General features: G+C 39.4%; 1 protein-coding gene across 3 annotated transcripts in view; it reads right to left on the bottom strand.

Moving 5' to 3' along the window:
* The window catches only part of gas7b (growth arrest-specific 7b), an 87,841-nt gene that overhangs the window by 28,133 nt on the left and 35,920 nt on the right, over window positions 1-23,788 (bottom strand). Inside the window, exons 2-8 of one of the 3 annotated variants that reach the window (XM_088439865.1) lie at window positions 23,659-23,776; window positions 13,637-13,714; window positions 11,202-11,275; window positions 8,077-8,130; window positions 3,104-3,193; window positions 734-849; window positions 464-538 (exon numbers count right to left, since the gene is read on the bottom strand). In XM_088439865.1, the coding sequence (XP_088295991.1) occupies window positions 464-538; window positions 734-849; window positions 3,104-3,193; window positions 8,077-8,130; window positions 11,202-11,275; window positions 13,637-13,714; window positions 23,659-23,776 (605 nt within the window). The remainder of the gene's footprint in view (window positions 1-463; window positions 539-733; window positions 850-3,103; window positions 3,194-8,076; window positions 8,131-11,201; window positions 11,276-13,636; window positions 13,715-23,658; window positions 23,777-23,788) is intronic. The other 2 variants (XM_088439866.1, XM_088439867.1) reach the window with 2 other exon arrangements.

Here is a 23,788-nt window from a genome sequence, read left to right as displayed (position 1 = left end):
TCAAAAAACAAAGATCAAGCCAAAGCACAAATGAATTAACTGTTAAACTGAATCAGTTCCAAAACATCATTATTTCGGGTACAGCCCATATGGCCCAGTACCAGTTTATCCAAGGAACACCAGTTTATCCGTAACACGGCCTGATACCGGGCCATGTTGCAACGGATGGGCATCTCTGCTATAGAGCAGCGGTCCCCAACCACCAGTCCTGATCAACTGGTACCAGGCCGCGTGGGCTGCACCCGAAATGTTTTGGAAATGATTTGGGTTTAACAGTTCATACGTTTGTGATTGATCTTTGTTTATTTAGCGCCGTTTCTGACCGCTGTTGATATTACATACAAAGATGAGATGGATGATGTTGTTTTAGAGCAGCCAGCAGCAGCCAGCTACATTTTTAGGGTTGAAATGCACCTGCGCTGAGCATCCACAATAATACCCTATATCAGGAAAGATTACTCACCCTTCTTCCTGGCTCGCGAGGGGGATCTGGGCAAGTTTGGAGAGATTCTTGGCGTATTCCTCCTCTATTTTTATCCTGAGAGGGAAGTAAAGAGTTTCATTACCTGTTGTGAATTCTCAACACAGTCAAGGACTGTGCATTTCCCATGTTGTGCAACACAGTGATGTAGCACAAAAAGAGGAAACCACATGATTGAAATGCATAATTTTCTTGGTAACTTGAGAATGATGCATTCAAGAACCCCAAAAGAGGAATAAAACTAAATAATACCTCTCTCGTACAAATTCAGCCATCTCTTTCTGCATTTGTTTTCCTTTCAGCTGTTTCTGCATCAAAACTTCAAACCCTGTAATGTAACTGTTGACCTGGGGATCCTTCTTATCAGTCTAAAAAAATAAACACAGCAAGCACACAGTAAACACTTTAAACAAAGACTTCACACTAAACATTGGAATGTCACACTTCAGTGTAATTAATGGTTTTATAAGTAAGCAAACTGGTAAGAGCGCAAGCTGCTTTTTGAGTGCAGCAGGCACCATGGTAATTAGAATGTTGTTCCCAACCTTGCTGAGTTACATACAATTACCGATAAAACAATGTTGTAGTCAAAATTAAATTTCAACATGTAATAACCTCAGACCTTAAAAATTAAAATGCTCGTTATCAGTTACCAAACAAGTTGCTATAGGCATGTATTTGACACCATTGTCAATTTTGTCATAATGTGTCCCATATTAACTCTTTTGAGTGGTTTGTTCCTTGATATATAAATTGCTTACTATGGACCTTCAGTTTGCTTTATTATGTCATACAGCAGTGGTCCTCAACCGTTTTTCAGTGATGTACTCCCTGTGAAATATTTTTTTAGCCAAGTACTCCTTAACCAGCGCAAAGCATTTTGGGGTGTTAAAAATAAATACATAAACAAACAAATAAATAAATAAAAGACTTAAAACATGACATATGTGTCTGATTTAGAACCTTTAAAATAACCAACTTAAAACATGAGAACATTTCAAACTTTTTATTGGTATAAACATTTGTATAACCTTTCAAACTTTTGTATAAACATTTGTATTGGTTCACAAAAATAATCAACAAAAAGTGTTGTCTTTTGAATCATAGAAGATATCTGTTAGCAAAATGAAATAACTTAACTCTTAATAAAATATTGTCCAAAAAAAAACAACAACAACAAGAGGTGGCACGTGACAAGTTGGGTAGCACAATTCTAGTATGGGTGAGAATCTGTGTTTTTAAAATAATGAAATTGAATAACCTACTGAACATAAAATTAATTTTATGAACTTCTATTTTCCTGAATCATTAGGTTAATTCAATAATAATTTTCGCCTGTTCAGACTTTTGGTTGAAAGTGGCTGCTGTGCCCAGCAAAGGGTTAAATGCAACTTGGATACAACTACGCTTCCAAATGAGATGCTCAATGGCAACTCCAATCTGATGCCTGGCTTTGTATGCTGCTCATCTGCCTCACACCTGACCTCCACCAACTTGACCTCTGCACTGGGCATGCACCCTTCTCAGCCTTGACCAGGATGCAAAACCTCCAGCAAAGAAACCTGTTATGTTTGATGCAAATAAATAGCTCATAATCACCCCTGCTTTTTCCTCTCTGGATTTGTGTCCACACTATCTGCCACCTAACATGATCACACTGAAATTGAGATCAGGATCACTTTATAATCACATTTTTATTTAGATGCATTTTTCTGATTGTGATAAGTTATTTAATTTCATATTCCCATAGCAATGAAATTCTCAGGTGGGTCACATGTGGCAAGGCCAAAAACCTACAGGGGGCATTTCAGTTTACGATGGCACTAACCGTAGTTATGAATGACACATAAATATTTGGTGTTCCTTCCAATGAGTAGGCTAACAACAGGATCAAGGATTCAAATGATCAGGACCGCTATCAGTATTCCACAGAGCTCGCTGCTGAGCTGATCATCTGAATTAGGTGTGTTGAAAGAAAGACAACGAGAACAAGCAGGATCCAACTCACGTTACTGGAGCACCCTACCCTTGGGATAGTTAAAAAAAAACAAGTCAGAACCAGATCCAAATTATGACAATCTGTCTTAAGCCACAATTTGAGAATCTGTAAGTGGCCAACTCCCACTCAGATTCACAAATAAACTCTATTGAGTGATGATGTAGTCCGCATTAGAATAAAATTGTGCTGCAGATAAATTTGCAGATATACAGTAGTACATTGTAGTGTTTTTGCAACAAACATAAGACGTGATAGAGATTGAACTGCAGGAGATGGAGACTTCCACAGAGGCCAGCATGATCTTGTGTTGTCTCTCCATATTGACGCAATCTATTATCTCTGTAGTAAATTTCACAAAGGCAGACACTGATTCCTAGCATGCACAGCGGTCAGGGCAACTGAAACATGAAAGGGTACCGTGTTGTAAATGTCCACATGAGCACACAGGAATGTTATTTTGTGAAACAAAAGGAATTATTGTAATTCGGTTCCGCTTACTTGGTCCACGTAAAAAAGGCATGCATTTCTCTGTAGATGTGACTTTTGATTTTAGAGTAGTAGTTTTGAATTGTGTCTATTCGAAGTGATTGTGCATATGCTGTAAAATATTAAAGTAAACTCACCCAGAAGTAATCACAGTAACTCCATTCATTTGGTTTAAGCAGGTGTTGCTCTGACATAGAGGCAGGCAGAGGGAAAGTCACACAATTAATCTAGGGAGGGTGAGACAAAACAAAAGCGCATCACAAAGAGGGCAGGCTAATTTATACAAGCACAACCTGGAAAACGTTGGGGCAATTTGTAAAATGCAATTTGCCAGTACAAAAAAAACAAACAAACAGTTCATTGTAGGAAGATGGCAACAACATAAATTAAGTGCATATTGAAATTACAGAAATTAACAGCTGTGATAATGATTTATAATCTGACTTGAGTAACATCTACTATGCTGAAAAATGATTGAGGAAATAATTGACGCATTTAGCAATTTTTCTCCTCTAAAGAGAACCAAAGGGGTGTTTACTACAGTATACCAAAAAGAACATCTAAAGAATTGACAAGATGAAAATGAGTCGTAAACCTCGCCAACAACACCAACGTTCACCCCTCAATAGTGACATAGGAGCCTTAGATGAAACTGCAGCAACAAGCAATTGTCTCTGAGGATCTGAAGTCAGATCCCATAACAACAAAAGTAATATTTCACTGCAGTGGTGAGAACATGCTGACAAGTTCAGTCAGAAGTCAAATGCCCCTGCAGTCATACAACTCTGAATTTGACCAAACTGCCAGGGGTAAAATATTATAAAGGTACATAGAACATCAGAGTGCAAACCAGGTCATATGAGCGCATATCGCACGATACGCTGGCTTCTTGCTTTCCACTAGTTTCAAATTAAAAGAGCAACATATACCGTAATTCCTAAATATAATTTCAGGGTGAAATCCTGGTATTTTCTATGGTACCGTACGCTTCTTTTTATGTATTCTTGCTGTATTTTTTATAACATTTATTGTTTGAACATACGTCACTCACACGCAACTGTATGCTACAGCGGGGAGGCACTTCTGAACATTGGTAAACTTCATCACCCGCTTTCATTTTGCCTCGCAGAATTTGGCTTTCTGTTATGCCTGGACAATGCAGCAGCAGCTCCGGCTACGAAGCAGCTGAGGTGGAAACGAGGCAAGAGGGAAGGCCTTCACACTAGGCTAAAAGCTAGGGCTGCTAGACCACTAGTACCTAGCCTGCTGCTAGTTCACGTCTGCTCGCTCGGGAATGAGAGTGACGAGCTGAGAACCCAGACTAGCATTCATTGTGAGATCAGAGAGTGTTGTGCTTTCACTTTCACTGAAACATAGCTGACGGAGGACACACCGGACTCGGCGATTATGCTAGGGTTAGGGTTAACTTGTATTAGATCATCTCATAAACCAGGGGCCCACATATTCATACAAAAAATATGCAAATTATAACATACAGTGGGCCCCCGGTTTACGAGATTAATCCATTCCATGTTTGGGATCGTAATGCGAATTCGCCGTATGGCAGTCAATCCAAACGTTTTATTATTATATTTATATTATTTTATTTATTATGTTTTATTATTATTTTTTTAAAGTTTTGACAGCATCACATATAATGACAAGTTTCAATGGCTGATGCAGGTTTGTTGACATTTAAAAGGTCCTGAAAATAGCCTGTGTAGCCCAGTAATGCGTACGTGTGAGCATGGTAATATATATATATATATATATATATATATATATATATATATATATATATATGCCTTCCTGGGTGGAGTTTGCAGGTTCTCCACGAGCTCACGTGGGTTCCCACCGGGCACTCTGGCTTCCTCCCACATTCCAAAAACATGCATGGCAGGTGAATTGGACATACTGAATTGTCCTTAGGTGTGATTGGGTGCGTGAATGTGTTTTGTCTCTGCGTGCCTTAGATAGATAGATCGATCGATTACCGGTCCAAAATTTTCCTTTCTGTGACTTTAAGCTACAATCCAACTGAAATAATGTGTTTTGATCTGTTGCACCATTTTGGCGGGAAATATGAATTGGTTGTACCGTTATTACGTGCCACCAAAGAGGCAACCTTACAGCCATCCTTTGCTTGAGTTGTTTGAATAGTTGAGATAGCAAAATTAAGCAAGCAGACACTGTACCACTCAGAGAATGGTTACAACCATCGCAGTTTTGAGGCGATGGGCTTCCATGTTGGTTTTCGAATAGAAGTCAGGCTTGTAAAACCAGAGGATGTTTGTCACAGAGTGTTGAGATAAAACTCTGATTTATGATTGATATATGCAAATGTGGATCCAGAGAATTTGACAAATCTCCACTTGGATCAGAGTATTCTAGAGGTCTGCTTTAATAATTGAAAAAAAAAAAGTTTTAAAAACCCAGGCTTGTATAGAAATGAGGGCAAACCGGAGACATTTACTGCTCGTTTGCAAAAACCCCAGCTACGCGCAGACTATGCCTTCGGCATTTATTGCTGTAACAGTCATTTTCTTGTATGAATAAAAATCTTCTCTAGATTATGTTTCGTGAAGTCAAAATTTCGTTGCCTTGTACTGCAGGTGTAATGATAACAAAGGCTATCTTATCACTAGACTGCTCTGTTAGACTTGTGTCTAACTGAAGCTTCAAATTAAGCTTCAGAAACCCAAATGATAATTTGTTTTCCACACTATTTTACTGATTTCGCCTAAATACAAAAAATTCCACAACAGATGACAGAAGAAAACACACTGCAATAAAACAGTAGCTAACTTGATTGGCTAATCTTTCAAATTCACAAACTCACTCAAGTTAGTAGCATGTCGCAACTCTCAATATAAACAATGCAATGTTGTTCTGAAACGACCTTCAATTGCACAGGGAGTCAATAAAAAACAACTTAATTATGATCACATAACATGGATGTCAGCAGGTGGGGGAAGAAAAACTGCTCAGTGCAACTTTCCACGCTCTGATCCGGCCAGAGTCGTCACTTGGATTAATTAAAATGAAAAAAAAAAAGCATTTATGGAGACCTCCATTTCAAACAAATTGGACGCGGCCCCAAAATGACTACCCATGGAAGAGTAACGAGGATGTTTGAAGAAATGATGAGGACGAAGTATAGCATAGATGATGTGCAACCAAACAATATCCGCACCTTGAAATGGGAGGAGCTTTTGGCGTGTCAGACAGAGCTGACTTTTAGACAGATTAATATTCAGGTGTGTCGAAAATCATAAAAGATTGAAATTTCAAATCACTTTATTACTGCGACATCATTTTCAGTAGTTGCATCTATGCTCATGCGTAGATTGCCTCGCAGTCTTATCTTGCTCCTGAACCACCCCTTGCCCCTCATAACCACAACAGTATGTTCCTCAATATACGAAGTAAAAGTAGGCACATTTTATCATTTTAATAACACACAATATGTCTTATAATTAGACAGCCATGATCTATGTAAATGGCAAAAACTCAGGTGTGGGAGGAATTTGATGGGGCCATGGAAAACGACTCAGTCCACCATCCAGCGTCTCAGGAGGGGAAGCAGTGCACCATTAACACTGTGTACTGTAGAGAGGTTCCCAACAGTCTGGTGAACATCGTCTTTGCTCTTCTGTCTCTGCCTCCTGCATGTGTGTTGACAACAGCAGCGCCGGAGTGCACTTCATGAGGTATATGGCGCATGCCCTTAGGGTTTTAATCTACTCTCACCCCACAGGAACGTTCGTGTCAGTCATGAAGCGCACCCACAGCAAAAGGCACACACACTGTCCAGGCAGAGAGAATAAGGAGCAGACGTTTGCCAGATCGCTGGAAATGTCTTACGTAGATTGCTTTTATGATAAAATGGTATCTCAAGAGTAAACTCTCCATTGTAATAATATTTATTCATGTACAGATTAGACTTTAATTCAATGTCCGAGCCACTGCTAATATGACCGCGGCTGCGCGAGACTTCAAAGGAAAAAGGGAACAGTTACTGTATGTTGTAAATTCTTTGTTGCTGCTGGGTTGATGTGCATGAATGTGGATTGCATCCGTGAATGTGTAAGCAGGCGGAGGTCCTTTGTTTGTTCTGATTGGAGCGGGCATGTAATGGGGCAGCTAAGTAGGGTACTTTAACATTCAGTGGGGGCTTGTTTACATTGTATTGGCAGGTGACGGCGGCTCGGTTTATTGTTTTGGAGTTGCCACGTTCAGTTGTGAAGTTGTAAGCAAAATAAAAGCCACATTGTTGAGCCATATGAGTCTGACCGCTCCTTGATCTGAGCTGCTTTGTGGATGAGGTGCTCCAGTACAGCCTACGCAGTCTCTCTCTCTCTCTTTCCCCAAGAAGTCCACTGACTGTACAGTGTATAAGGTTTATAAGTTAAGATTTAAGTAAATATGTGTACTGCAGTAATATTTGGCTTAAATAATAGGTATGGCGTGAAGACTTTTCACGTTTAGAAAAATTAAAAACATTTTTGTTGTTGGTTTTTGTTTTGTTTTTTTTTAACGTGAAAAGTGGGGGCGCTACTTCGCGGATTGTCAGCTTTCACGGCCAGTTCCGGATGTATCTACCGAAATACAGAAATACAGGATGTTTTTACTACAAATCACCTGTGGTGATTGTTTGGTTTTCCAGTTGAGGAAAATAGATATTGGGGGATAAGGGTTTGTAAACACTACAAAAAATAAGTAATACACAGCAACAAACAGAAATGGATTATGCTCAACTATTCAGTATTTCGAAATAGCTCAGCTGCAGCTGAAAAACAAGACTGACCTTTGCACTCTATATTGTTAATTTTGTTGCAGTCTGCTCAGTAAAAACAAAACAGTCAGCGAGATACAATAAAAATATTATCTGTTTTGTGCACTAGACCAGTGGAAGGAATTTTACTCACATTTAAATTATGCGCTCACAGGTGATGTACTTCAACTATATTGGTGGGATGAAACAACAATCCCAACAGGAATATCTGGCCTTTTTTTCAAACTGGAAGCATTCCTCACTTGGTATTAAATGAGATGTTTGATTTTTACTGAACAGAGCCTGAGGTAGTTTATGGAAAGTGTTCCCACTCACCGTCACTGTGGTCTCCTTGTTCTGTTTCCTGGTGGGCGACGTTGGTCCCGGGCTCTGTGGAGAAAGGAAGGATAGTCCATCAAACCAACCATCCTCCATGTCAGACATGACTGCTCCACATAGACCACCGCTCTCACACAGTTGTCCCGGTGCTGAGTGCTTTAATAATCTGTCTGTGGCTCTCGCTGCTCGAGCTGCTGTGTATGCATGATGGGAGTGCATGTCTGTGTATGTGTGTGTGTGTGTTGGTGCGCGGAGAAGACAGTGCAATACACTTGTTTTGTGTTTCAACGTCCATGAGAGTTTTGTACTCCTAAATTTATCTTAATGTATCTTCACTGTATTTTCTTAGTCTTTATTTTTTTAAGTGTCTCTATCATTAGCATTATTGTCAATACACCTTTCCTCCATCATACTGTAACATTTCTATTAATGTCATTATTATTCTCAAAGACTCGGTGGAGTGGCTGGAGGGATACTTGCCTGCCTGTGGTTCTTTATCACCACCCTAGTGGCCTGGAGCTTTTTCAAAAGTGAAAGAAAATGGAATAAAATAGGGGGAACACAGATTAGATTAGCACCATAGCCTGCAAAGCACGTTTTTTTGGGAGGCTCTTGCAAAATACGAAAAAAACGATCCATGAATCCCAAAAGGAAAAAGAGAAACAAATAGAGCAGAAGATTAAACGTTTCTTGACCGAATCATTTGCTTTCATTGGCAAAGCAGAAGGATTGCTGCATGTTTGCTTTGTAATGAGAAGTTGACATATTTGTTTATTTTGAGGTAGTTTGGGCATCTGGTTAGGATGCCTCTCGGACGCCTCCCTGAAGAGGTGTTCCGAGCATTTCCCACCAGGAGGAGGGCCCGGGGATGACCCAGGACATGCAGGAGGGACTAAGCAGAAGATAATTGATGGATGGATGGATGGATTTATTTTGATTTCATGAACAATAAAAAAAAGGTTCATGATATTTTCCATTTATTTCAATCAATACATACTGAGCTATATAGGGGAACAAAAAGGAAGTTATTTTACTTTATATTTCATTAAATTTATATTTTACAGCAACATACTGTTAGTTGCCTCTATTCGCTGGGAAATGGGAGGCCAGGCGCCCCGGACGCCTCCCTGGAGAGGTGGTCCGGGCATGTCCCACCAGGAGGAGGGCCCAGGGATGACCCAGGACATGCAGGAGAGACCACGCAGAAGATAATTGATGGATGGATGGATTTATTTTGAATTCATCATATCATGTGTTCTATAAAACATATGTATCTTATGAACAGATGGGAAAAAAAGTTTGAAATTTTCCATTTATTTCATTCAATATAAGGAAAAATGTCATACCGAAATATATAGGGCAACAAAAAGGAAGTTATGCTTCTTTATATTTTATTAAATTTATATTTTACAGCAACATATTTTTGGTTGCCCCTATTAGCTGCGAATTTGGAGGCCAGCGTGCATCGACATATAAAATCTAAGTATACTGTAAATGACGCTAATTGTTTTTAAGATATACAGTACACCGTTATTTTACTAGACAGGTCCGCTGGAGAAAATATTTTCTTGCCTCCTGAGATAAACTAAAGTTTGACATCCCTGATTTAACACGTCCACTTGCTGCTGATATTTCTTTCAAATAAATATGCAAGTGTGTTTTATTTGATTGTTACTGAATGTTAGGCTAGATACCATGAATTAGCTGTAAAGATCAAAGATAGCAAAATGGTTAAGGAGATTCTCAGGTTGCTTCATTCAAAAATGAGAAGTAAGAGGTCGACTGTGGTTGTTTGTGAGAAGGATAAAATGACAGAAAAGAAGAGCACATGTAGGAGGTGGAGAAATCAGACAAAATAACAAACCGAACAAGAGGACAAATTTTATTTTGTTGTGGTGTGACGGGTAGAAAAGGAGTAAAAATGAAGGGACGAAGTGAAACAAACTGGTGGGTGGATCTTATGAAGCTGCTGCTGCACCCATATTGCCTTGTTAATTATGATCACGGGAACAGATAGTGTAGGTGGGATTAATCTAATTTAATTGCCATTGGAATTTCTATGAGAAAAGGATGGAGATAGGGGATCTTTAATGTGTAAAAATAGTACTGTACTTGTCTTTATCATCAAACATAAGCTATGAAAACATCTTGAAATACAGGGTGGACGTCAAAAGTTTGGAAACGACCTATATATCAGTCCTTTGTCTTAAATTATCGACAACATGGATGATGTGGTTAAAAAAAAAGATTAATCAAAACACAATATTTTGTAATTTGACGGGTTTTTGCCTACAGTAGGTAATTGCTTTGCACATCTTGCTATTTTCAGCTTTATTCTGTTGATGAAACTGGAATCACATTCCACTTTTTGTAGTGTTTGAAGCTCTTGTGGGTATACGCTTGAGTCTGGTGGCCCTGAAGTGCAAATCACATAAGACAAAAGACAAAACACAAAGACAAATATAAAATCACAAACAAAATCCAGACAAAAGAAAATGAAATATCAACAAAAAAACATAAATGCCTTGCAAGACAAAAGACAACTGCAAAGCACTAATCACAAACAAAAAACACAAACAAAAAATTAATTGTGAACAAAACAAAATTCACTACATAAGATGGCCTGCATCACATCAAAACTAACAAAAAAGACAAAAGAATCAGAAATTGCAAACAAAAAAGGAAACATAAAATAAAATCACAAACAAAAAACAAAACCACATGAAACACAACATATGAAAAATCACAAATTAAAACACAAAATAAGATTTGTCCACAACAAACAAAAGCACAATAAAAGTGATGGAACAACTGCAAATGAGGACTTGCCAACAGACAAAAAAAAAAAATGCACACACTGTAAAAGAGCATTACAAAACCACACTACATTTTCCTTACCGGAAGTGGAAGAAAATAAAATCATGGACTTATAGAAACAAAATAATGAACACAGGATACAAGGTACTTTTGCATTTAAAAAAACAAAACAAAAAACAAAACATATTTTATGCCCTTATTTGGGTTTTGAATGAGCTGGAACCTCAGTTATGGTTATACTAATGTGCATACACTCTCAATGATCATAAAATGATCATGTTTTATTCATTTACCAAGTGTTTTACCTGTCGATCGGCACTGCCTTTACGGACCATATTGTTGTTTGGAGAGTCCAGACGATGAGAGTGAAATCCATTCACTGTGGAGACAAGTCATTTCTATTGTTATTTGAAGTACTGTACTTTGTTTTACATCAGTACCAGGTGGGAATCACAAAGCAACAACCTTCAACAGGACATCAATACTTTTCAAAAGATGGTGATAATGATTTCATGATATCGTTATGTAGTTTGGGTGATATGTATTGGGTGATATGTATTGGGGATATATGTATATATATATACATATATATATATATATATATATACATATATATATATATATATATATATATATATATATATATATATATATATATATATATATATATATATATATATACATATATATATATATATATATATATATACATATATATATATATATACATATATATACATATATATACATATATATATATATATATATATATATATATATATATATATATATATATATATATATATATATATATATATATATATGTGGCGGACACTAGGACCATGTCTCTCACCCAGTAGGCATGTCGCTATGATCCTTTGATGCTTTGAACCTGTTGGCTTTGTCTTTGCTGTTTTGGACTTTGTTGTATCAGTTTTGTGATGGCATGCGAAGAGTAAAGATCTCCACTAGCACAGCAACGTGTGGTTTCTTCGCCCCCCCCCCCCCCCCCCCCCCCCCCCAAATAACCGCAACAGTATGTTATTCATATACGATGAAGAAATGCGTCTAAAAGTACCGTAATTTCATCATTTTAATAACACACACTATGTGTTTTAATTGGAAACCCATGGTTTGAGTAACCACTAAAGTTGGGGGTAGACATATACTCACATTATTGTAAAATTCACCCAAATTGAAGTAAAAAAAAAAAAGGAAGGGGGGGTCAACTTGTATGCGAGGTCGACTTGTACACGGAGAAATACAGTAAATAAAAATGACATTTTTTACTCAAAACTGGTAAACAAAAAGAAATTTGTTTTAGAAGCATGAAACTGTTTCTGTCTGTGCCCAATTGTTTTAAAAATCATTAGCTGACAACATTTGTTCTGGTTCTGAATGTAAAAATCTCAGAAAACAATCTTTATTCAAACTAGAAACTCTTTTGACCAACTGACCAATTTGATGCTGAAAAAAAAAGAATAAATAATAATACAGCAAATTAAATTTCATCTGTAACACAACATCTTAAATATTTGAACCTGAGGAAAAATGTTGAAAACATTGTGCAGATTTTTTCTAAATCACATCAATCATTAATTTGATTTTGAAAAAGTTATTGATCATGATTGAAAAAGTTTAGAACTCCCACACATTTGACAATGAGAGCACCATTGCACTACCTGGTGCCGTACGTCGTACAAAAGCAGACTATTTCCCGACGCGCTCCCCTGCCACCGCATCTGAAGAACTGGTCTAGAGGGACAGAGGGCCATTGGCCACCCCAAAACTTTGAAACTATTTGCCTCATCACCTTTAACAAAAATCACATTTCATAAATTAGTCAACATATTCTAAATTGGCTCTTATATCGTTCCATTTTTCTGTATGCAGCCTCCAGACAAAAGTTTGAACACCCTGGTTTAAGTGATAACTGACTAATTGGAAGAGAACTTGGCATGAAATGTGATATCACAGTATTACCTGTACGAATGTGACTGAAACATTTTTAAATGAGAAAAAGAGGGCATTGTTCCATAATGAGCTTTCTCTTTCTAGTAAACAAACAAAACTAATGCTTGTTATAATTATTAAGTCTATTGCAAAAGTACATCTAGTTTTCTAAGCTGTCACTGGATGTTGGCCGTTTTACTGTTTGAAAGTTTGGGTTGACTTTTAAGCTTTAAGCGAGTTTGTAAAATCTTGCAATTTTAAGTGGAACTGGTTAAAAAATATACATATGCAGATTTTCAAAATATAAAATAAAAAGATTTTGTTTTAACTATGTGAGTGAGAACTAAACTTACATTTTAACAACAAATAGTATACAGGAGAGAAATGTTAATACATGTTTCAAATGGTCCACAATGAATGATGTTCTCAATACAATGTGTTACTCTGTTCCTGTTTCCAAGTATGTGTGATACAACGTAATGTTTAATAATGAAACAAAACTTATTTTCATTGGAGTTGATAGATATGAATGGGAACAATTTTTCAGTGGTGGAGTTGGAAACATGTCTGAATCCTCCACATAGATGGAGCCAAAACAGTGACAGAGGGTTTTTAGCTCTGCAATTGAAGCTGCAGATAAAATTAGTTCCAGGAAGTGTCTGTTTCTATCTGTGTGGCATGAATGATAGGGCGCTTTGTGCCATTTGTGGAATTTCAGTAGAATCCATAGCCTTAGTCCACTAAAAGATGAGGAAGATGCAATGATGGAGATGCAAAAATACTGAACCTGTAGGCAGGAAGCTCTTATGTTGCAAGGACGATTTTGGAGACCCCGGAGCAATGTAGGGTCTCTTCCAGGTTGTCTCTGATTAGAATAAAAAAAAAAAGGAAAATTCATCGATCACATTGGGACAACAGTGTGCCATCCATCCATTTTCCCACACTTCAACCGGGGTCAGGTCGCGTTGGCAGCAATTTCAGCAGGGAAGCCCAGACTTCCCTCTCTCCAGCCAGTTTGTCCGAGTCCTCCACAAGGATCCCCAGGTGTTCTCAGCCGCGCCGCAAGACATAGTCTTGTCATATTTGTTTGGGTCTTGTTAGAACATTTTGCTCCACCTGTTGTCTGTGTGTTCTCTCCCCGGTGTGTTAGCCAATCAGTTTTCTCTGCCTCTTCTTCCCATCCAGCTGTCGCGTGTTTCCCTATTTAGTCTACGTGTATTTAAAACCTAGTTTTGTTATAGTTATTTGTCGGGTCATTGTTTTCCCTTGCCGTTGTGTCAAGCTCGTTGTCCATCTTGTTCCTCATGCCCCCCAGTCATTCAGTCACTGTCTCCCTGCTGTTCCCCGTGAGTTAATTTTAGTTTCAGTTTCGTTGTTACTTTGTCCAGTTTTGTTCCCTGTTTGTTCCTGCCCTATTTATTATTAAACATTCGATTTCTGAGCCAAGTTCCTCTTAGTTATTCTGCAATTTTGAGTCCCCTTCCTTCTTCTTTTCAACTCAACATGTCCCGACGTGACAAGTCTCTCTAGCGTGCCCTGGAACATCCTCGGGCCTCCTCCTGCTGGGACATGGCTGGAACACCTCATCAGGGAGGCATCCTAACTAGATGCCTTAACCACTTCAACTGGTTCCTCTCATCATGGAGGAGCAGAGACTCTACACCGATTCCCTCCCAGATGATCAAGCTTCTCACCCTATCTCTAAGGGAGAGACGAAAACCCTGCTGAGGAAACTCATTTCGGTCGCTTGTATCAAGGATGTCGTTCTTTTGGTCACGACCAATGTTCCCTCTATTTTCAATGCGTCTGGGCATTCACAGGTGAACTACTTCAGACATGTACGCAGTGAGTCGCCTTGTGCAAATCTGATGTCGCTCCCAAAGTGACCTATATCACATAACTCACAATTTGTCATGAAAGAGCAGGGGGGCTCTGAGCAAATCCAGGGGCCTAGCTGCGGCTCTGGAATGATGATGCAAGGCAGCTCGGAACTCTAAGAAACATGTGAACAGTACGACCTGATGATGTCCAACATCTTTTAAACATTTGTGTGGACCTGTAATGTGCTTCGGGGTACTTATCCCGTCATTTATGAGGGGATTGCTGAGGTGACAACTATAAGCATAGTCCAGCACCAATACGGGAGAATGTAGTCTTTGGCATTATGTTGCCAAACAAATCACAACTATTTTTGTTCGTTTTCAACAAGTTTGTTATTATTGTTTTTTTAATCTTGAGTAAATAGTGTTTTAGATGCCACCATGCTAATAAACAAGCCACAAGTTGTCCAAATAATAAAAAGTATATATCTCACTTACTTTCACCGCATGTTTTTCTATTTGCATATACATTGACAGACATTCCATCTTAAAAGAAGCGCAGCAGGTGAATTGGACAAACTAAATTGTCCTTAGGTGTGATTGGGCGCGTGACTGGTCGTTCGTCTCTGTGCAGCCGAGCCTGCTGAGATAGGCGCCAGCAAGCCTGCGACCCCTGTGGGGATAAGCGGCTCTAGAAAATGGATGGAAAATTAATGAATGTTTTGCAGAGGAGCCACTGAAACAAAGTCAGTTCCAATTAATTTGCTCTTAAAGGGGAAGTGCATTTAAGGTTGGCTTAACAAAAATACCTGTATTCAGTCAAGAAGCAAAAAGCAAGCAAGAAGCAAAAAGCAAGCAAAAAGCAAGCAAAAAGGCCACCCCAAGATAACAAGTGGACAATAGACATCAGAATGCTGTGTTTAGACTTGTGGGGGTGCTTAGAATATATCATTATAAAACATGTTTTTGGAGTTGACGTTCCCTTTAACTTGAAAACAAAGGTAGACTGCAACTGTCACACCATTAAAAAAGATAAAATTTGGTTTGGTACTGATATCTCAAGTAACCCAGAAGTGGCTTGATATACTGACATTTGGTTGTGGGAACGTTTGACTGTCTCCGATTTAGGTAAATTTTTGAGAGTGCGATTTGACTCAGGATCGATTTTTGCTGCAAAACACTTCCATTCAAATTTATTGCATTGAAGATGATTTCTTCAATCTCTAGCTGTTCAAAGTCGTCATGACAGAATGACAATTGGAGACATTCAAGTGCCTTTATTTTTTTTTTTTTACATTTATAATGTTTTGAATTGTAATGGAAGTGAGTGAATGACGTGATGGATCATTTATATTAATTAAGTAAAACAGATTCAATTATAGAAATTGAGTCCACACCAGTCTTGATATATGTCACATATAGTGGCGAGCTGGAGACATCCGAAATGACAGTCTATTTCTTAGCATCCTTACCCGACAATTTAATATGTTTTTTTTTCTTTAAATGACGGTGTGTTGATGGTGTTAGAAACGTGATGTGATGGCAACGCCGCAATAAAAGCAAAGTTGTGAGGAGGACAAAAGCTGGCTAGTACAGAACAAACACAGCTGTGAAGGCCAACTTAAAAGAAAAGAAAAGCTATATTATTGTCAATGCGTTGACATCCATGTATTATTTGATGTATTAATTTTTAATATCACAGCATGCCGTGACATGTGACGTGATGATGTTGCCCCTTTCTCAGCAGTGCGCTTCCATCATAGTTACATGAAAGACACCATTACTTTGTTTATTTTTGTTTTTTTTAAATTGATAAATCTTTTCAACTTTTTTTTTGTGAATGGATTTTTTGGGACACCGAGTACTCATTAATTTGAGAGCTGTTAGTCTGATTAAACAATATGAGCACCTCTGTGGTCTGACTGGAGGCATGTAACCCAGTTTATACACTTTCTCTTACTAACTTACTGCCCCACATCTTTGAGTTTTTAGGAAATTTATACAATATATAAAATGTGTTTCGAAAGTACTAAAAATGATCTTTTCTGTACTTATCCAGAGCAAACAACTGACATAGTTGACCATAAAGAATAGTCTAACTTAATATTAGGATTTGAAAATTAAAATAAGTTTTAAAAAAAACAAAAACTTGCAAACAGAGCAGGAAGAAAATCATTAAGTGTGCTTCAAGACGCTTCGTTTCTGTTTCTTTTTTGTCTATATGATGTAGTTTAACACGGGTTAAACAAAGAGGGGTGGAGACTCAGAAGACTGCTGGTAAGAACTATAACCAACACCCTGCACCCACCAACGCAGGAAGGTGAAACCTACAAAAAAAAGCCGAGAACAAGGACTCACTGCCCTCGCTGATGTGTGTAGTTCTGTTACTATGCCAACAAGACACACACACACGCACACACGCACACACACACACACACACACATACACACACACTCACGGGACCGTATCTGATAGTGCTGCCTATCAGTGTAATGGAAGGGGACCAGATAATCTAGCAGACATGCTGTAAACACTCATTGTTCGGTAAGGGTGTAATCAGATAAGAGTTCTACATTTTAAAAGAATTCCACACCTGCAGTGCAGTCATGGCTGAAAGTGTATCTTGAGCAAAGACTAAACCCTGCAGGTCTTCTGGGACCTCCGTGTCCAAGCATCACACGGGAAGTAGTTCTTATCACGACTCTGCATACTGTATGTTTTATCTCATCTACGGTGTTAAAAAAATGCATTACATTTTCTTAAAAAAAGAGACTGACCAAATCCTCATGATACTTGTAATATATATATAATTATGTTGGTAGATATCGATCTATCTATCTATCTATCTATCTATCTATCTATCTATCTATCTATCTATCTATCTATCTATCTATCTATCTATCTATCTATCTATCTATCTATCTATCTATCTATCAATCAATCAATCTATGGCAAGATGAAAAAATACATGAAGCTGTTCTAGTATACGTCTTGACTCTTCACTTGTCAACACAAAACTGTCCAACATTGTTCACATCATCTAAGACGAAAACACAAGGTTCAAAGCTGGGCGTGAGGCAGAGTCCTAATGCCCGCCATACAGACCCCCTAACCCTAACCCCCCCACCCCACCCCTCCCCCTCCCCCCAAACACCCAGTAAGAAAATTAGTGAGAGAATTTCACTGGGGGTTTCACAAGCATGCCGCACCGAGTACGCAGTTCATTCCTGTGTGGAGCAGGTGAAACCTGGTGGCCAGGATTAGGAACACGACACCCCGGACTAACATGCAAAGGTGAGGCTGAGGGCTTTGGGGGACGACCACGGTGAGGGACCTTGACTAGAAGGAGCTCCTCTCCTGCCAAGAGATGAGCCGGCTTGAGTCTATCCAAAGAGACACCCTACTGCCACCCAAATCAAGCACAAAATATTTATCACCATGCTCTAGCACTCTAAACGGGCCGTCATACAGTGGGTTGTGACGTGTGTCATACAACTACAAAATGAGCAGACATGAGCACTGAGGGTATGAACACTTTAGGAAAACAATGGTGAACTGGCAAAAAAGTCACGGGCCTTCTTAGCGAAGAGGAAAAGGGACGCACGTCGGAACCCTCAAGGAGAAACTCGCCATGAACTCTGAGAGGCTGCGTAAGCACAAGTTCTACAGGCGCGGCATCAAGATCCTCTTTTGGAGCTGAATGTAACCTGAGTTACACCCATGGCAGCGCGGCTTTAAGCGACCAGTGAAAACGTCCGCACAAACCGTTGGCCTGAGGGTGGTAAGCAGTAGTAAAGTGTACTTGCGCACTCAAAAACTCAGGCAAAGCCGTCCAGAGGTCAGACAATAATTGGGGTCCCCTGACCGCGGTGATGTCAGAGGGCGTGGCAAAACGTGCAACCCAGGATGACAGGAACACATGGGCTATGCCTACGATGGTCGTGGAGGACAGGGGAACTGTGCCTCCGGCCACCATTTGGTTCGATCAACCATTGTGAGCAAGTGCGTAAAACCCTGCGACGGAGGGAGGGGGCCTACCAGGTCTACATGCGCATGGTCAAACCGCCTGAATGGAATCGGAAAACAATCCAGAGTTGCTCTGGTGTTTCGGTTCACATGCAAGGCAAACTGCTGCCCACATCCTGACATCCCTACATAGTCCAGGCCAGACAAACTTAGCACCAACAAGCTTGACTGAGGCCCGAACACCAGGGGGCGAGAGGGAGTGGATCAAGTCAAAAATCCTATGCTAACATTTCAGTGGGACAACAGGCCTTGGGCAGCCTGTGGACACATCACAAAGCAGTGGACGACTGCTATCCTGCAACACCACTTTCTCAAGTCTCAGAGCTGTACCCTTAGTTTTAAGGCAGCGAATGTCCGGATCATTGATCTGGTCAGCGGCCATTCCACAGAAATCCACACACAGTTGTACGGGGCAAACAAGTGCACGCGACAAGCAGTCGGCTACGGGGTTGCACTTTCTGGCCACATGTCGAATGTTCTTGGTAAATTTGGAAAGTGACGCGACTGGCGCGCCGACCATGGTTTGGTAACCCTTGACATGGCAAATGGAAGCGGCCAATGATCCACGTAAACTGTGAAACGTCCCTCGAGCAAGAAGCGAACATGTCGTGTTGCAAGATATAGAACCAGCAACTCGAGGTGGAAAACACTATACTTGCGCATTTCCCACCAGCTGTTCCACCACTGCTCCTACTGCAACATCAGACGCATCAGTAGTGAAAGCCACCTGCGCTGTGGAGATTGGGTAGGCAAGGAAGGGCTGCGTTTATGAGGGCTTGCTTTGCTTGCTGAAAGGCCTGCACCTGCTGGGGAGACCATCATGTCTTTAACCTTCTTTTTTCGCATGGCGTTGTATAGAGGCTGCAGGAGGTGGGAGTAGGAAACGGTTAACCATGCCTAGGAACTTCTGCAGTGCCTTAACTGAGGCAGGACAGGGGAGCTCCAGCATTGCCTGCACTTTGGAATGGAAGGGAACTGTGCCTTGTACTGAAATCTGGTGGCCCAAGAAATGGATCACAGAGAGACCAAATTGGCATTTTGCTGGGTTCACGATAAGGCCGTGTGAATCGAGGCACTTAAAAACTTGCGTCAAGTGCGACAGAGTGCGTTTTATGTCCTTGAGCGGTTGTGGCTGTTTTTACGATGTTTTTTGTTTTTTTCTCTGTACAGCACTTTGGTCAGCTGTGGTTGTTTTAAAGTGCTTAACAAATAAAGTTGTACTGGATTGGATTGGATTGGGGCAGGTTTTTTTTAAGATTTTCCCGGAAGCTGGTTGTGACAACAATCAAATTGTCATCTACTTAATCATTACAACACAATTTGGCCGACCAGAACCAGTATTGCCAGTGTTGCCAATATCAACATGGGTCTTTATCCTTTTCAATTGATGGTGGATTGCAAGCAACGATTAATTGCATACCGCCACCTACTGTACAAGAGTGTAGCACTCAAGCCTATCTATCAGCCTAGGCCTCCATTGTACGTCTGGCTCAATAAGGAAAGGAAATGAATCTCATGGCACGCCTGAGCGTGAAACCTGATCTCGTGAGATCTCGTACCATCCTGACTTATTACTATGCAACATCACAACACAGCCGAAAAGTCTGGAAGTTGTTGGAAATCGGAAGCCAATATGGGAACGTTCAGTTAGTCATCACGAGAAGCTAACGTGAAGTGAGCATCATGTAATTATGACAATGTCTGTACAATGGATAATGGAGTCATCGACTCCGCACCTGCACCGCATCTGCTATCTACTACTTAAGTGCGGCCAGGATGACAGGAGGACGCCGGGTTATTGTTCATGCCAAGTAGAGATATCCAAGAAGTTACTCTGCCCATTGTTATTGCATCTGAGGAGTCCCTTTTAGGGCTGCACTATTAATCGAATTTCAATCAGTATCACGATATTGGCTGCCACAATTAATTAAGCTGATCCTCAGCGATATTAACATTTAAAAAGCTGGCTACCTACATGTCAAATCAAGTACTTTGTCATCCTACCACCAGGGGGCAATGTTTCACACGTTTGCATGACATAAGCTTCTGCTTATCTCAACTTAATATACTATTTACCAGTGTGAAATCACATTGACTTTCTCACCTGATTGATAATATACTGTATACAGTGCTCGCTGTCAATTGAGACAAATTTTGAAAAATCCGATTGGAAAAAAATTGAATAAATTTCATGTGAAATGACCGGAAATGACATTTTGACTGCTAATTGATTAAAATTTGCTTAAAAGAAATTAACAATGTGCACACTTTACTATGTGTGTACCCACTAAATCTCATCGCTCTTACATCCATTTTTCTTTTTTGGGTTGAGGGGGGAGGTACTGTCACAAAGTGTGCATGTCACCGTTTGTAAAACTATGTCACAATTTGAAGCGCACGTCACCAGTTGTTTACGTGCATGTCACTGTTCGTAAAACTACGTGTCACCATTTGCAGTGTATATGTCACCTTTTGCATCACAGAGTGTCATTATGGATTTTATGTCAGTTATCCCCGAATTTAGGAATGCATGTCACAATTTGTCATTACGCCTTTTATCTTGTTTAGCATGTAAGTTGAGTTCCTTTAATGAGGCCTTAATGAGGCCTTAACTTTGCCAGAAAATATGTTCTTGTGTAGTCATTTCAATCAAGCAACCTCTACGTCTAAAAGGGACCTAATATGTAATGTGAATAAAACATTTGCATGATTATTACTACATCGAAGGTGCACAAAACTTGCAAATACATGTTATAACCATTTGTGAGGTTTTACAGTGAGTTCACTCAGGGACAGTAAAAGCAGGAAACATTGGGAATATCGGTGTGTCTGTGAATTCACTGTGTTGATAATGTATTCATTTTGGCAGTTTCCGCAGAAATTTTAATTTTTTTTGTAATTGAGTTGATAACTTAATTATTTTAGTGTACAATGATTACATTTAATTCCACATTTTGACACATCCCTTCGAAAGAAAATGACATTACATGTGCTCAAAAGCTCACCTGTTTTCTGGGTTTGCCATGTGATGTTTGCAAGCTGAGCTGTGAGGACAAACACTCCTCCACATACAAATATTTGACTCATGGACATTCGGAGATATGAACAGAGTTGCCTGTAAACCAGATTTTGTATTTTATTCATTTTCTGATACCAAAGCTGGTGCTGCCATCGTTAACAAACCTTCCACCCAGTATGTCTTTCCCTTGTTTATAGTGTAGTGCAGGAGTGTCCTATTAAACTCAACTCTTTTGCAATCCTATCACTAAACAAAGGGTAAAATGAACCAGGCAGGAAAGACGCAGTTACACATTTACCGGGTGGTAACTAATAGGCATGGCCTCGAAGTGCTCTGAAATACAGTCCGGAACCCCTTGTTTTTTTGCGGTTAATGGGGATCAAACATGATAACAATAAAAGAGTATACACTTGAATTCCAATTTGGGCCTCCGAGAAGCCATGTGATTTGCTTCCGGCGTGACCATCGATCAATGAGGGCAGGAATAGATACAACTACTCCTGCTTAGTTATAGGCTTCACTCTAATTTGACTGTTGGGTGGCGCTAATATAGCCGTGGCTCTTCGTGAGACTACAGCCAAAGGGATGGGAAGGGAAGAGACTACTGTATAGGTTTTAATAATTCAAGTAGTTCGACGGAGTGTCTGTGGCAAGTGCATTTATGGTTAACTTGGTTGTCTGGCATGCAGGAAACCTTCACAGCACGTCTCTGCACAATATAGCTTTTTTTTTTAAATGAAAAAAAAATCTGCGACGCACTGAGGGCGTGACAGAATGCGAAGTTGCGAGTGATCACTATACAGTACACACGGAGACAATGCTGCCTGCCTCTATTATAGATAGGCAGGAAATGTCATACGAGGCCAGTCATTGCTTCAAAGTGAACTGTACCATAGCAAAAAGTGCATGATGCTCACAGCCTAGGTCCACTTTTATTTCGAAGTCCTCCCAAAAGCATCGATGTGAATACCACCTTGTTTATTTTTACTGATTAACTTTCTTTTTTCAGCTGACTTATTTTTACCAACAACTTACAAATTCAGGTAATGAATGGAAACATAGCTTGTGTGTAATCAGAAGAGCATCTGTGGTTGTTATCCTGACCCCCCAGCACATATGTTATTTTCAGTCAAGAGCAAAAAAAAAAAGCAAAAAAAAAAACATCAAGATAAAGTAAGGATCATTGTTGGATCATCATACCCTCAAGCCTGTATTACCTAATTTGAAATATTTGAATTGTGGTAAGGCAAAAAATAAATGAATAAATAAAAAATAGTTGATACATTTAGAACTTGACGGTGAAAATGTATCGATTGAAGAGAACCATATGTTAATGTTCATTTACCTTATTTGTACAGTACTTTCCAAGCAGTGGACTTCACATGTAAAATTTAGATGTCATTTGATGCAATACATGTAAGAGTGAGCAAAAGTTTGTGTCTTCAGTGTAAACAACATAGCAAATCTGGTGCTACATTTCATGACTTTTCTGACCATGGTCTTCTTGTTTGATTCATTCTTATTTCTAGAATGCTAGAGAGAAAATGGTAATCAGGGAGTCCCACCCAGGAATGTCTAATATGTGAGACTGTGGCTTGCTCAAAACACTGGGCCAAAAATGTTTTTTGTAAATGTTGATCAAGTACTAAAGCAATGCTTATTCAATGTGCATGTTTCTGTATGTAATTACAATAAACAATACAAAAACTGATTTGGTCTCTCATTTTTATTTCCCAATTATAAGAATATGTACTCTATCTACACAAGTAGCATTTTATAAATCCCATACAAGTTACTGCTTCAGTTGAGAAATCATGACATTATTACAGACCTCAAATATGGTTATCATGTTAGACTGAATCCTGGCAACTGAACCAATTTCTCATGTGGCAATTTGAACATTGTTTGCCTACCCTTGTCCTAAGGTATTTGATTAATTCCTACCATTGCTTGTGGTGTTAACATAGTATCGCCGTCCTGGTGGAGACATGTAGCATTTCCAGTTAGGAGGTAGAGGGTCTCTCAAATCCTCCATTGGAAGCTGACTTAGTGATGCTGTTCTCTATAAAAAAAA

This window comes from Hippichthys cyanospilos, chromosome 17 (genome assembly GCF_059441005.1).
Source record: "Hippichthys cyanospilos isolate Australia breed blue-spotted pipefish chromosome 17, RoL_Hcya_1.0, whole genome shotgun sequence".
Lineage (NCBI taxonomy): Eukaryota > Metazoa > Chordata > Actinopteri > Syngnathiformes > Syngnathidae > Hippichthys > Hippichthys cyanospilos.
The sequence above is the reverse complement of the archived record's forward strand: the minus strand, read 5'-3'. Positions and strand labels throughout refer to the sequence as shown.